Source organism: Pipistrellus hanaki (genome assembly GCF_964339955.1).
Source record: "Pipistrellus hanaki genome assembly, chromosome: 16".
NCBI lineage: Eukaryota > Metazoa > Chordata > Mammalia > Chiroptera > Vespertilionidae > Pipistrellus > Pipistrellus hanaki.
In genome coordinates, this window is record NC_140518.1 from 14,037,049 (window position 1) to 14,048,943 (window position 11,895).

The window sequence follows — 11,895 nt, forward strand, 5'->3', positions numbered from 1 at the left end:
TGATCTATTGCCCTCCGCAGGATCCAGATGTGGTGAGGAGGAATGCCACAGGAGAGGCAGACACCCACGGGAGCCTGAGTGGGGAAAGCCTAGTCCGCCACCAGCCACAGGCCACGTGTTGGAGTGGGGACATGAGGCCAGCGCCACTAAGAGGCCAAGTGAGGGAGCACACATTGATACTGCATGTGTGTGTATGTGTGTGTGTGTTACTGTGTGTATGTGTGTAATACTGTGTGTGTGTGATACTGTGTGGGTGATACTGTGTGTGTGTGATACTGTGTGTGTGTGTGTGTGTGTGATACTGTGTGTGTGTGTGTGTGTGTGTGTGATACTGTGTGTGTGTGTGTGTGTGTGTGTGTGATACTCTGTGTGTTCCAGGCCCCTTCAGTGGGACCCGTAGGTCCAAGGGTCCCTGAAGGGCCTGTATTCCCAAGGTTCTCTCTCACTTGCCAGGTTCCTTCTAGAACTTTGCTGTTCACACCCTTTGGATTTCTCTGGGCTGCATTCCTTAAGGTCTGGTTGCTTCTTTCTTGTGGCTGGAAGTCTATGTTCTAAGTAGAGCCCTCCAATAGGGTTCTCTGTGCACACACTCCCTGGGGGTGGGAGGACTTCAGGCTGTGCCCTCTGGCTCCTGGGGAGCCCCATGGCACAATCCTGGGTCAGCAGGTGAGCCACCACAGCAGAGTCCCCAACACAGCCTAGGGCCACAGGTCCCCGCTCCCCATTCCTGCACCCGGAGGAACAGGTGGAGCAGCCAAGAGAAGCATCATTGGCTCCTCACAGCGTTAGTTTTGGGGGCAAGATGAAAACACTTGCATCCATCATGGTCCCAATTTCCTTAAATAAGAAAACACAAGAAAGTCAAAACGATATTTATTTGGGCTGAGAAGGTAAGGAGACACTAAATCACTGGTCCGAAAAGCAAAATGGAAAGAGCCAGCAATAGCAAACTAGCTCTGCCTTAACCCTTTCCCAACTGAGCTCTTGTCACCATATCCTGCTATTATCCTTGAATCAAGGATGTAGCTTCCACAGTGTTTAGTCTTTGTATGAAAGTCCCTTTGCCAGAACTCAGTTCCTTTCCAGCTCACTTTTTTTTTTTTTTTTTTTTTTTTTTTTTTTAGGATTAACAACAAGAAAAAGAAAGAAAGCTGTTCATATACCAATGTCTCTCAGGGGTTGTCTTTCTCTCCCCCAAGATAGTTCCCTGCTGTCCTAGGCTTCCCCAGCCCAGGGACAGGGGAGGACACCGGAATTGAGGGATGGGGGAGAATTGCAGGACCTGAAGCAGCAGGGACATCCCTTCAGGACCTTAGGGGGAAGGCCGGGGAGTAGAAGCTGAAGAGGAAGAGGAAGAGGAAGAGGAAGAGGAGGGAGAACGAGCAGAGAAGGAATGTGCTAGAATGGTAGGGAATGAAAACAGAGGAGCACCTTCCCAACAGCTGAGACACAGGCCAGGCAGGGACCTTACCCTGAGGTCTCTAGAGGCCTCACCTTCATGTTCAAGACTCAGGGCTGAGGAGGAGCTGAGCAGGCCCAGCAAAGCATGTGAAAGTACTTAATGCCACCGGCCTGTATATTTACAGACGGTCCGATGGTAAATTTTATGTTATTATGTTTTACCACAATAAAAAAGAAAAAAGGAGAGAGAGAGAGAAAGGCACAATCGCTTTGGAAAGCAGCCTGGCAGCCTCCTCGAAAGGTTAACCCTATGACCCAGGAATTCCACTCCCAGGTTTGTGCCAAGAGAAGTGGACATATGCCCACATGAAAATCTGGGCACAAATGCTCACAGCAGCATTATCCGTAATAACCCGAACGTGGAAACAATCCACGTGTCCTTGAACTCACGAATGAACAAACAAAATGTAACATTCACACAATGGAATAGCACTTGGTCCTCGAGGAGTGAACTCTTGTTTCATGCTACAAAGTGGATGCACCTCAAAAATGTTCCGCTGAAAGAAGCCAATCACAAAAGGCCGTGTGTTGTATCGATCTATTTCTATGTAACGGCCAGAACACAGACACGTCTATAGTGACAGAAAGCGTGGTGGTTGCCCAGAGCCGGGGAGGGTTGAAGGGAAAGAGGAAGTGACCGCTAACGGGTATGGGGTTTCTTTCTGGGGTGATGAAAATGTTCTGGAATTAGTAGTGATGGTCGCACAACTTTATGAATATCCTAAAGCCCACTACCTTAGACACATTAAAAGGATAAATTTTATGGTATGTGAATGATATCTAATTGTATAAAAAAAGATTAAAAAACTATTAGAAACAAACAAAAGTCTTCTGGGGAAAAGCTAGGCCATCACTGCAGCTCCAGCTGGCCATTCCTCTGTTCCCTGGGACAGAAACCCAACAGGTCTAGAGTTGAGTCCCTGCTGTGTCACAGGCTCAGGATGCTTACAGTAAGGAAGGGGATGCAAAGAAGGGTGATGGGAGAGAGGGTCTTGGGGGCAGGAGAGGAGAGAACCTTAGTCTGAGATCAGGCTTCCTGGCCCAGTGGCCACTGCTCCCCCTCTCCACACACCCTGGCCCTGAGGTCCCTGGACACTCCCCATCCCAGGGACCACCTAGTTGTGAGAGAAGCCCCCATGAGAGAAGGCAGGGAGGTCGGGGGCACAGTCAGCAGCCTTGGGGAGGCAAGCCAGGGGGTTGACCTCACAGGCCCCAGCATCCTGGTCCTCCCGGAAATAGATGGAGTCCGCAGAATCGAAGGACGGGTCCCCGTCAAAGAAGTTGTAGGGTCGGAGGAGGAAGCCCACACCATTCCCCACAGTCACCGTGTTGGGAATGTCCTCTGCGTGTGGGATGTGCAGGAAACCAGCTGTCACCCAGGCCACCAAGTCCTAGCAGGGGAGAAGGAAGAGGATCGTGAGGCCTGGCTTTGCTAAAGTCACACCTGCCGCCCGTCGTAGCCTCGTCTGTAAGGATTCAGTTCACCAGCCCAGGAACAATGGGAAAACGTGAAGCTTCGTTTCTTTCTTTTCTTTTCTTTTTTTTTCTTTTTCTTTTTTTTTTATATATATTTTATTGATTTTCCACAGAGAGGAAGGGAGAGGGATAAAGAGCTAGAAACATCGATGAGAGAGAAACATCGACCAGCTGCCTCCTGCACAACCCCTACCGGGGATGTGCCCGCAACCGATGTACATGCCCCTGACCGGAATCGAACCTGGGACCCCTCAGTCCGCAGACCGATGCTCTATCCACTGAGCCAAACCGGTTTTGGCAAGCTTCGTTTCTTAGCGGGTTCTAAGGACCCTGGAGGGCCCCGGCGTGGGAGAGTGAAGGGGCTCATCCTTGCTCCTGCCGCCTCCCCCGAACTAACCTGCCCCGCAACAGTCTCATTGCTGATGAAGTCAGTGAAGTCCACGGTGGGGGTCCAAGGGTCATTCAGATTGTAGATGCTGGTGCTGCTGGGCTCCTCCTCCTTCCTCTGGGTCACTGCCAGCTGGTACTTGCAGGAGGTTTGGATTAGACCCACAAGGCCATCAAACTGTCCCACTGTTTGAAGCCGCACTGAAGAGGGAGCAGGAGGGAGAAATAAGCACAAAGGTGTCTGTTTCTTCCCGTTCTCACGCTCTGCCTGCCTCTCTGAGTTCCCGCGCTCGTTCAGTAACGGGTCTCTCAGACCTCAATCGGCCATTGTTCAGACTCCAGGTCCTCAGGTCGTTCATGCGTCCATCCCGGTTCTAGATCGGAGCCTGGGCCCTGCATGCATGGACGTAGCCTGACTCCCATGTTAGGTCGGTTTCTGTATCCCAAATGCCCGGGTTTTAGGGAGTGCTCCCTGGGATCTGTGTTCCTCTTCCTCTGGTTTTCCCTCCGCCCCTACGGCTAACATTTAAAGGTAAAGAATAGTGTAGTGAACATACCTAGACCCACAACCCAGATCCTACCTGTAACATTTTACTGTATTTGATTCCACATGTATCTCACCATTCTCCCATCCAGTCAGTAGGCCTCATTTATTTATTTCCAATATTACTTTTTTTGGTTAACCCTCACCCGAGAATATTTTTCCCATTAATTTCTTAAATATCTATCTATCTATCTATCTATCTATCTATCTATTTTAGAGAGAGAGTGGAAGGGAGGAAGGGAAGGGGAGAGAGGCATCCATGTGAGAGAGACATATGGATTGGTTGCCTCCCACATGTGCCCCTACCAGGTTGGGGATCAAACCTGCAACTCAGGTACACGCTCTTGATCTGGAATCAAACCCAAGACCCTTCAGTGTGTGGGGCTTGTGCTCTAACCACTGAACAACCAGCCAGGGCACTAGGATCATGATTGTGGCCACAGGCTTGTGTGTGTGTGTGTGTGTGTGTGTGTGTGTGTGTGTGTGTGTAGGAGTATGCATGTACATCTACAGGAGGTGGGAGAACCTGGGTTCCCAGCAACATGGGGCCCTTCTTACAGTCCATCACCCCCAGCTTCCCTCTGACACCCTGCCACTCACCTCCCCCAGCTGAAGGCTCTCTCCATGGAGCTGTTCTGGGGCAGCGGCTCGCCAGCAAAACTCAGCACCTGGATGCGGTAGCCCCGAGGGTGACCCCACTTGTTGCTGTGGTTGCTGGCCAGGTACAGGTAGCGAGGGGTGGCCCTTCCCAGGGGGAAGGTGGCCTGCTCCTCCGTCTCTAGCAGCTTCCGGGTCACCTGCAGCCTCTGCATCTGGTGCTCAGGGCTCCAGGGCACAGCCATGGGGACAAAGGCCATGTCCTCGGCCCAGACCCAGTTCTCCAGTCCTGCCGGGATGAGAGAGGGAGGAGAAGGGATGGGAGAAATGAATGATCACCCACCTGGCTTCAGATTGGGGGCCAAAGAGAAGCCCAGAACTGAGTATGTCCTCTTCTTCTCTTCCTTTTCTCCCCAAGATATTCCTGATTCAGAGATTTCTGAAAAGATCTTTCTCCCTGATGTCACCTCTGGTCACAATCCCAGGTGCCTGGTGACTGGGCCCCCTGACCTTCCTCTGAGAAGGAATGGTGGTTACCTGAGGTGGAAGCAGCCCAGCGGGCAATGCGCAGAGTCAGATCTTTCTGACGTGAGGAAGGGATTTGACCTCATATCTGAAGCCCCTGGCATCACCAGATCTACCATATCATGTAAATAATTACAGCTGCAGCTCACATTTACTGAACCTGAAGGTGCTATGCACAGGCATCGTGCTGAGTGCTTTACGTGTCCTGGTGATTTACTTGTATAATAGCCTTCTGAAGGAGGAACTACAATTGTCCCCATTTTACAGATGGGACACTGAGGCTTAGAGAACTTAAAGAACTCGCCCTGGCTTTTCACCGAAGGGACACTGTTAGTACTGCGGCAGTGCCTGAGACCCAAGTCTTCACTTGACACTTGTGCCTACACATCAGCACCTGGAGGAAACCAACATGGAATGGCCTCACCACACGACAGCAGACATGTGGGCCCCGTGATGCTGGAGCTTGGAGGTGTTTCCCATAGTTTGAGGTTTGGCAAGGAATTAAGAGTAGGGCCAAAGGCAATCAGTTCCCTGAATTTTGGAATTTTGGAATGATCTGTTAGGATATAACTGGGTTCCACATTAGGAATCAAATTGAATGGTCTGAGACTGATCTGCTAAGGGTGGAAATCTCTTAGGAATCTGATGTCTTGCACATTTACTTCATATACTTTTACATTTTTAATGTTTCGACCACAAATTTTAAAGCGAGGCATGGAGACTTCAGCCCCCGCTTCTGGAATGCCTCCCCCTCCGGGATATCTTACCTCCGACATCCAGATCCACCTTGAAGTGGGCAGTGTGAGTGTGGGCGGTGCCCAGCGTGTGCTCCCCGACCTGGTTCCCGTAGCTTCGGGCAGCACCGAAGAGGAACGTCGAGCTGATGTAGCCCGTGGCGTGCAATTTGACTTCCATGGCCCCATTGGGGTGGAAGACCAGATCCCACACGTAGTCATAGTTGAGCATCGTGGACACAGATCTGACGACCAGCACTGTCTCTGCAAGGCCCCCAAAATAGCGGGAGTGGATGTCTGAGTGGTGTCGCCTCAGGGGGAGACCCTGGTTCTGTTCAAACACACAAAAGGCATCTCGTATCGTCTTGGGGGCTTGGGACTCCAAGAGGAAGTGCCAGTCCACGTAGGTGGCCAGGTAGGGGCAGTCGACCCCACGGGTCAGAGGTGAAGAGAAGTGGCCCAAGCCGAAGCCACCGTCTGTGTACCGGCTCCGCAGAGCAGAAGGTGAGTTGCCACCGTAGACGGTCAAGGCCTCCTGGACGCTGACTTCATAGGCCACTCTCTCCCCTTGGAAGCGGACGTCAAAGATCCTCGGGCCACTGAACGCTCCGAGCCCAAAAGAGAAAGTCCACAGGGAGGAGGCCACTCGACTCCCCCGCACACTGTAGCGGGGGCCCTTGGCATGGAACTGCAGAGGGGGGGCCGGGCCCGGGGGCACCTGGGACTTTAGGGACCAGGACCCACCTGTGCCGCTGTCTGGGACCACCACCACATTCACCAGGCCCGCCTCAAACTGGTCCTCCAGCTGAGCCAGACTCCTATAGTAGCGGCCTTGGAAGAACACCTTCTGGATGGTCCAGCGGGCAGGGTCCAGAGCCTTGTGGTCTACCAGCAGCTCCAGCCCCACGGGGTGCAGGAAGAACCCAGCCCCGGAGACGTTGTAGTAGAGGCCAAACCAGGTGGCCCGGTCCCCCGATTGCAGACCCCGGGGAGCTGTGTTCATCGTGACGAGGTTCCTTTCTTGGGGCTTGTAGAAGCAGCAGTGGTGGAGGAGACCGGAAGCCTGGGGCAGCTCTCTGTCGAAGATCAACTGGTCTATGTCCAGGTACTCTCGGAGGAGCACAGGGCGTCGGTGATAGGGCAGGGGGCCCCCATGGCGCTCCACAGTCACATCCCGCAGGTAGGTGGGGTGGGGCAGTGGTCCCACCACCAGCTCACTCACGTTGGGCTGGGGCTGTCCGCCAAAGAAGACGATGGCCAGTGCCTCCCGGGCGGGCGGGGGGCTCCCCCCGTCCAGGTGAGCCAGGACTGCAGCCTTGGGGGGCAGCTGCAGCTCCACGGAGAAGACACAGTTGTCTGATGGGAGGGCCTGAGCTGCATCCACCAGGCCTGGCCCCAGCTTCTGGGTCAGAAAGCTCATCACAGCCGTCAGCTCTTCTGGGCTCAGGTCTGCAAACAGCTGGCTCTGGCCAGGGTGTGTCCAGGGCTGGGCACTGGGAGATATGGAGGGGCAGCGGGGAAGCTGTCCAGGTTCACATTTCCTCTCAAATCCTTCCTCACTCCCAGCTCCACCTTCACCCATGCCTATCACCAAAACACTACAAAGCGGCAAAATAAGGAAGAAAGCCATACTTAAAGCTCCCGGGCTGTCTTCAGGCTCTTGAATTGGGATGAATAATGGGAAATAGAAAGATAAAGGAGACCTGGGTACAGGATCAGCACCTCTTTTAGTCTCTAGAGGTTCTTGGTCTGTGGCTGGTGCCGCTGGACAAGAGGTATGATGGGTACGTTGAAGAGAATCAGCCAAGGGCAAAGGGTCAGGTGGGGGGGAGCTGACGCTGGAGGGAGCCAGGGGTCAGGCCGGGCTTGGGGGTGGGGCTGTGGCAGGAACCTGGGCTTTAAGTGACCCACATAAGCCTCTGTCCCCTGTTCCAAATCAAACACTCAGGGTCAGGGTTGGGGAACAAAGTGGGGGAGGGGTTGGGTTGAGAGGTGACACAGCTGGAGGGAGGAAAGAGGAAGTGACAGGGGCAGGACTGCTCTTGGGCTCTTCCTCCACCTCCGGATGGAACCTTTCTCAGGCTGTCAGTGACACTAATTCTGCCCACACCTCTCCAGCCAGGTTCCCTCATTTCTCCCATTAGTTCACGGTGCCCTCTAGATTCTTCCTCGTCACTCTCTCCCCTCCACCACCACCAACTAGAACCCCACTGCAGCCCCAGGGATGCTTGAGAGTAAAGGTGCAAACACAAAGCATCTGGGAGGGGTTGAAGGTGAAAAGGCTGAGTGGGACAGGTCAACACTGTGGAGGCTCGGTGAGCACTCTAAGTGCCTGGATGTGGAGGATATGGAGCCAGTGGGAAGTTGGAGGGGGTTCAGGGGCTGCAGAGCGTAACAGAGACACCTCTTCCCCCTTCAACACACACCTTGAGCAGGACAGATGGGCTGGTCAGAGGTCAGGGGGCCTGGAAAACTGGCTATGGAATTAACCTAGCAGCCCACAACCCTCAACTCCGGGAAACCTTCCTTTAAAATGTTGCACACTATGCCGAAACCGGTTTGGCTCAGTGGATAGAGCGTCGACTTTCGGACTGAAAGGTCGAAGGTTCGATTCCAGACAAGGGCATGTGCCTTGGTTGCGGGCACATCCCCAGTAGGGGGTGTGCAAGAGGCAGTTGATCGATGTTCCTCTCTCATCGATGTTTCCAACTCTCTATCCGCCTCTCTTCCTCTCTGTAAAAAATCAATAAAGTATATATTTTTTTAAAAATGTTGCAGACTCAGAGAGAAAAGCCACCTCCATTCTCTTCCAGGTGATGTGCCGTAGGCCAACATGATCTGGGCAGCCAGATACCGAGGGGAACTAGGAGAGACTGAAGGTTCAAGAGAAGGAACAGGCTTCCCTCCTGAGCCTGGGGAAGAATCCTTTCCAGGCTGGATGTGTCCGGGAAGACTTTTCCCCAGGAATGATGCTAGACTGCGCTGGCAGGCGGCATGCCCTCTCCTGCAGAGAATGGAAAGCACATTCCCGCCAAAGGGAACAGAAGGTGCAAAGGTGCGGAGACTTGAGACAGCCTCAGCACGGGCAGGGAATGGCCCAAAGGTCAGCGTGCTTGGTGTGAAGTGGGGAGGGGAAGGAGGGCAGGCAGAGGAGCTAGGGTCAGGGAGCCTTGTGGGGTTCGTGTTCTAAGTGTTAGTAATCTGAGGGAGACATGAAACATCTCAGAGCCCAGACATTTAAACTAGGGCGACCCGTCTCCAGAAGGTCAGATTATCCAGAAATATGTATACAACCAGTTCTATTTGGATGTGGAAATATTTCCTCTCCTTTGTTCTTTATTATAATACTTAAAAAGAATAGATTTTTATTGTTTTCAGAGAGAAAGGGAAAGGGAGAGAGAGATGGAAATATCAACGATGAGAGAAAAATCCCTGAGCGGCTGCCTCCTACTTGCCCTACACTGGGGATAGAATCCACAACCCTGGCATGTGCCCTCACTGGGAATCGAACCAGGACCTTTTAATGCATGGGATGGCATTCCAACCAGCTGAGCCACACGGGCCAGTATTTATTTTTAATTTAAAAAAATGTTTTAATAACATTTTGGTGATCAAACAGGAGAAAATGGGGCTTTTGCTGTAGGCGTAAACGGGTGTGGGTCAGCCCCTCCTCCCATCCTTGCAAGTCTGGCCTCAGGGCAGTGGAAAGGGAGTAAGTAGTGGTAGCCACTGTTAGCTGAAGACTAACCAACCAACCAGTTCCCAAAGTCCCAGATGAGTCTTCCCTAATCCTAAAGATGATCTCCACCCCCACCCCCAATAGCTGTAACTGAATTTCCTGCCAACCAGGTGGGTGAGGGCACAGAGCTGGTTATCTGTTACAGAAAAACAGAGAAACGTGGCATTCATACCCACCCCTGAGTGTTCACTTGACCACAAGTCTGGGGCCAACACTCCAGCAGGCCTCAGTGGCCTACTAGTAAGGAAGAGAGTAGGTGGGGCTCCAGGGTGTTGCATGGGAACACAGGCCATGTCCTCAGCCCAGACCCAGTCCTCAGGTCCTGCCAGGTTAGGGGGTGTCATGGGGAGGGAAGGAGGGCTGGCCCTGCAGCCCTCCGGACCCCAGCTAGGCTGACACTCTCACGATCTACATGTCCATTGAGGCCTGGAGCAGATGGTGTCACCCCTACGGTGAGATGTATCGAGACCCAACCAGAGTCACATTTTCAGATAAAAACGTGTGAACGTTTATGTACACACTCTCACACACACTCTCATCACACACAAACACTCATACTCCTTGGTCTAGAGACCATTGGGAAACTGACCATAAGAAGGAGTGATAGGAGATAGAAACTCCTCCCCATCTACTATTCCACTGACTCAGAGGTGAACTTGAGCTTAGGGCAGGAAAGAAGGTAGCAGAAGCCGATACCCGAGCTCCCTGGATAGATCTCCCTCTGGTCATAAGCTGAACAGCATCCAAAATCCATTTCCTACACTTCACCTCCTGGCCTGGCCTGAGCTTCCAGCAAGCAGAAGTTCTCCCCACTGCTTCTCATTGCTCCCTCTGCTACGAGTGATAGGGAGCAAACGTGGGAGAAAGAACAAAAGAGATTTCCTGAGGTTTAACCTTTTCTTCAGAGATACACAAGCAAAAGAAGGCAAAGGAGTTACCATAGGCCGTGCCCATTTCTCTTGTTCTTAAAAACTTAAGAAAATGGACTCCATGGTCCCATCCCTTAACTCATTTTACCCTCCCCTACCCCAGACCTGTTCTAAAAGACATATCAGCTGAAACCGGTTTGCCTCAATGGATAGAGCATTGGCCTGGGGACTGAAAGGTCCCAGGTTCAATTCCGGTCAAGGGCATGTACTGTGGTTGCAGGCACATCCGCAGTAGGGGGTGTGCAAGAGGCAGCTGATCGATGATTCTCTCTCATCAATGTTTCTAACTCTCTATCCCTCTTTCTTCCTCTCTGTAAAAAAATCAATAAAATCTATTTTTTTAATTAAAAATAAAAGACATATCAGTTTTTTAAAAAGTTATTTATTTATTAGGTCCATTTATTATTTAATTTTAATAGGTAATATAGTCACATGGTTCAAAATTCAAAATATACAAAAGGATATACAGTGCTAAGTCCCCTCCCTCCCCCGGTCCCAACCTCCTGGTTCCCTTTCCAGAGGCAACCAGTGTTACCCATTTTTTCTGGATCCGCATTTATAAGCAAATCTACACTTATATTGTCCTCCCTTCTGTCGACCACAAATGGGAATTGCACCATACACACTTCTGCACCTTGCCTTTTCATTGGGTGATTATTCCCTATTAGTATAAAAAGAAATGTCATTATATTTATAGCTCAGAGATAGATGGAGCCCACAGAATTTATTTAACCAATCCTCTAGGGAAGGATGTTCCTCTCCTTTCCAAATGCTTGCTGTTTGTATATCCGCCCCAATTCAGGCTCCTAAGCAACCAAGCCCCAGCTCCTTTGCATGCCCGTATGTGATTGAATGGCCCTGGCCAGTTAACCGCTAGAGTTCCTGAGTATTTGTGTTTCTCTCCCTTGTTGGCTGCTACAGAAGACAGAGGTCACTGGTTACACACAACCTTGGCACAAAATGACCACTCCTTATTACCCACTGTACCCACAAAACCACCTCAAATGCTAACTTGAGCAGCTGCTGTCTCTATGACCATCCTCTGCTGAGAATGCAAGGCAGGGGGTACACAAATGGGCAAAGAGAACACACTCTCCTCAGGACTGGGGTGGGGCAACTCCTACTTCCATATGTGACAGACATAGAGGGACAGCCAGGGATTGTCCTCCCAAACTAGATGTCCTTTGCATTTTTAGACTTCCACAGGCCTAGCGCCAGAACAGGAGACTGAAGTTGAGAAATGAGGGCTGGGAGGGAAATCCCAGAATATAAGAGTAGAGCCGAAACCGGTTTGGCTCAATGGTAGAGCGTCGGTCTGCAGACTGAAAGGTCCCGGGTTCGATTCTGGTCAGGGGCATGTACATTGTTTGCGGGCACATCCCCGGTGGGGGGGGTGCAAGAGGCAGCTGGTCGATGTTTCTCTCTCATCGACGTTTCTAGCTCTCTATCTCTCTCCCTTCCTCTCTGTAAAATATTAATAAAATATATTTTAAAAAAGAAAAA

The 11,895-nt window shown here is 51.5% G+C and overlaps 1 protein-coding gene across 1 annotated transcript; it reads right to left on the minus strand.

Annotated features, from left to right (window-relative positions):
* Positions 1-857: 857 nt before the first annotated feature.
* LOC311611678 (amine oxidase [copper-containing] 3-like) lies at positions 858-7,431 on the minus strand. Its single transcript, XM_084864056.1, is given in 6 exon segments — positions 858-2,852; positions 3,335-3,463; positions 4,469-4,473; positions 4,476-4,754; positions 5,758-7,217; positions 7,357-7,431. Coding segments are annotated over 5 exon segments (2,076 nt in total). The 5' UTR covers positions 7,145-7,217; positions 7,357-7,431; the 3' UTR covers positions 858-2,576.
* Positions 7,432-11,895: the final 4,464 nt, after the last annotated feature.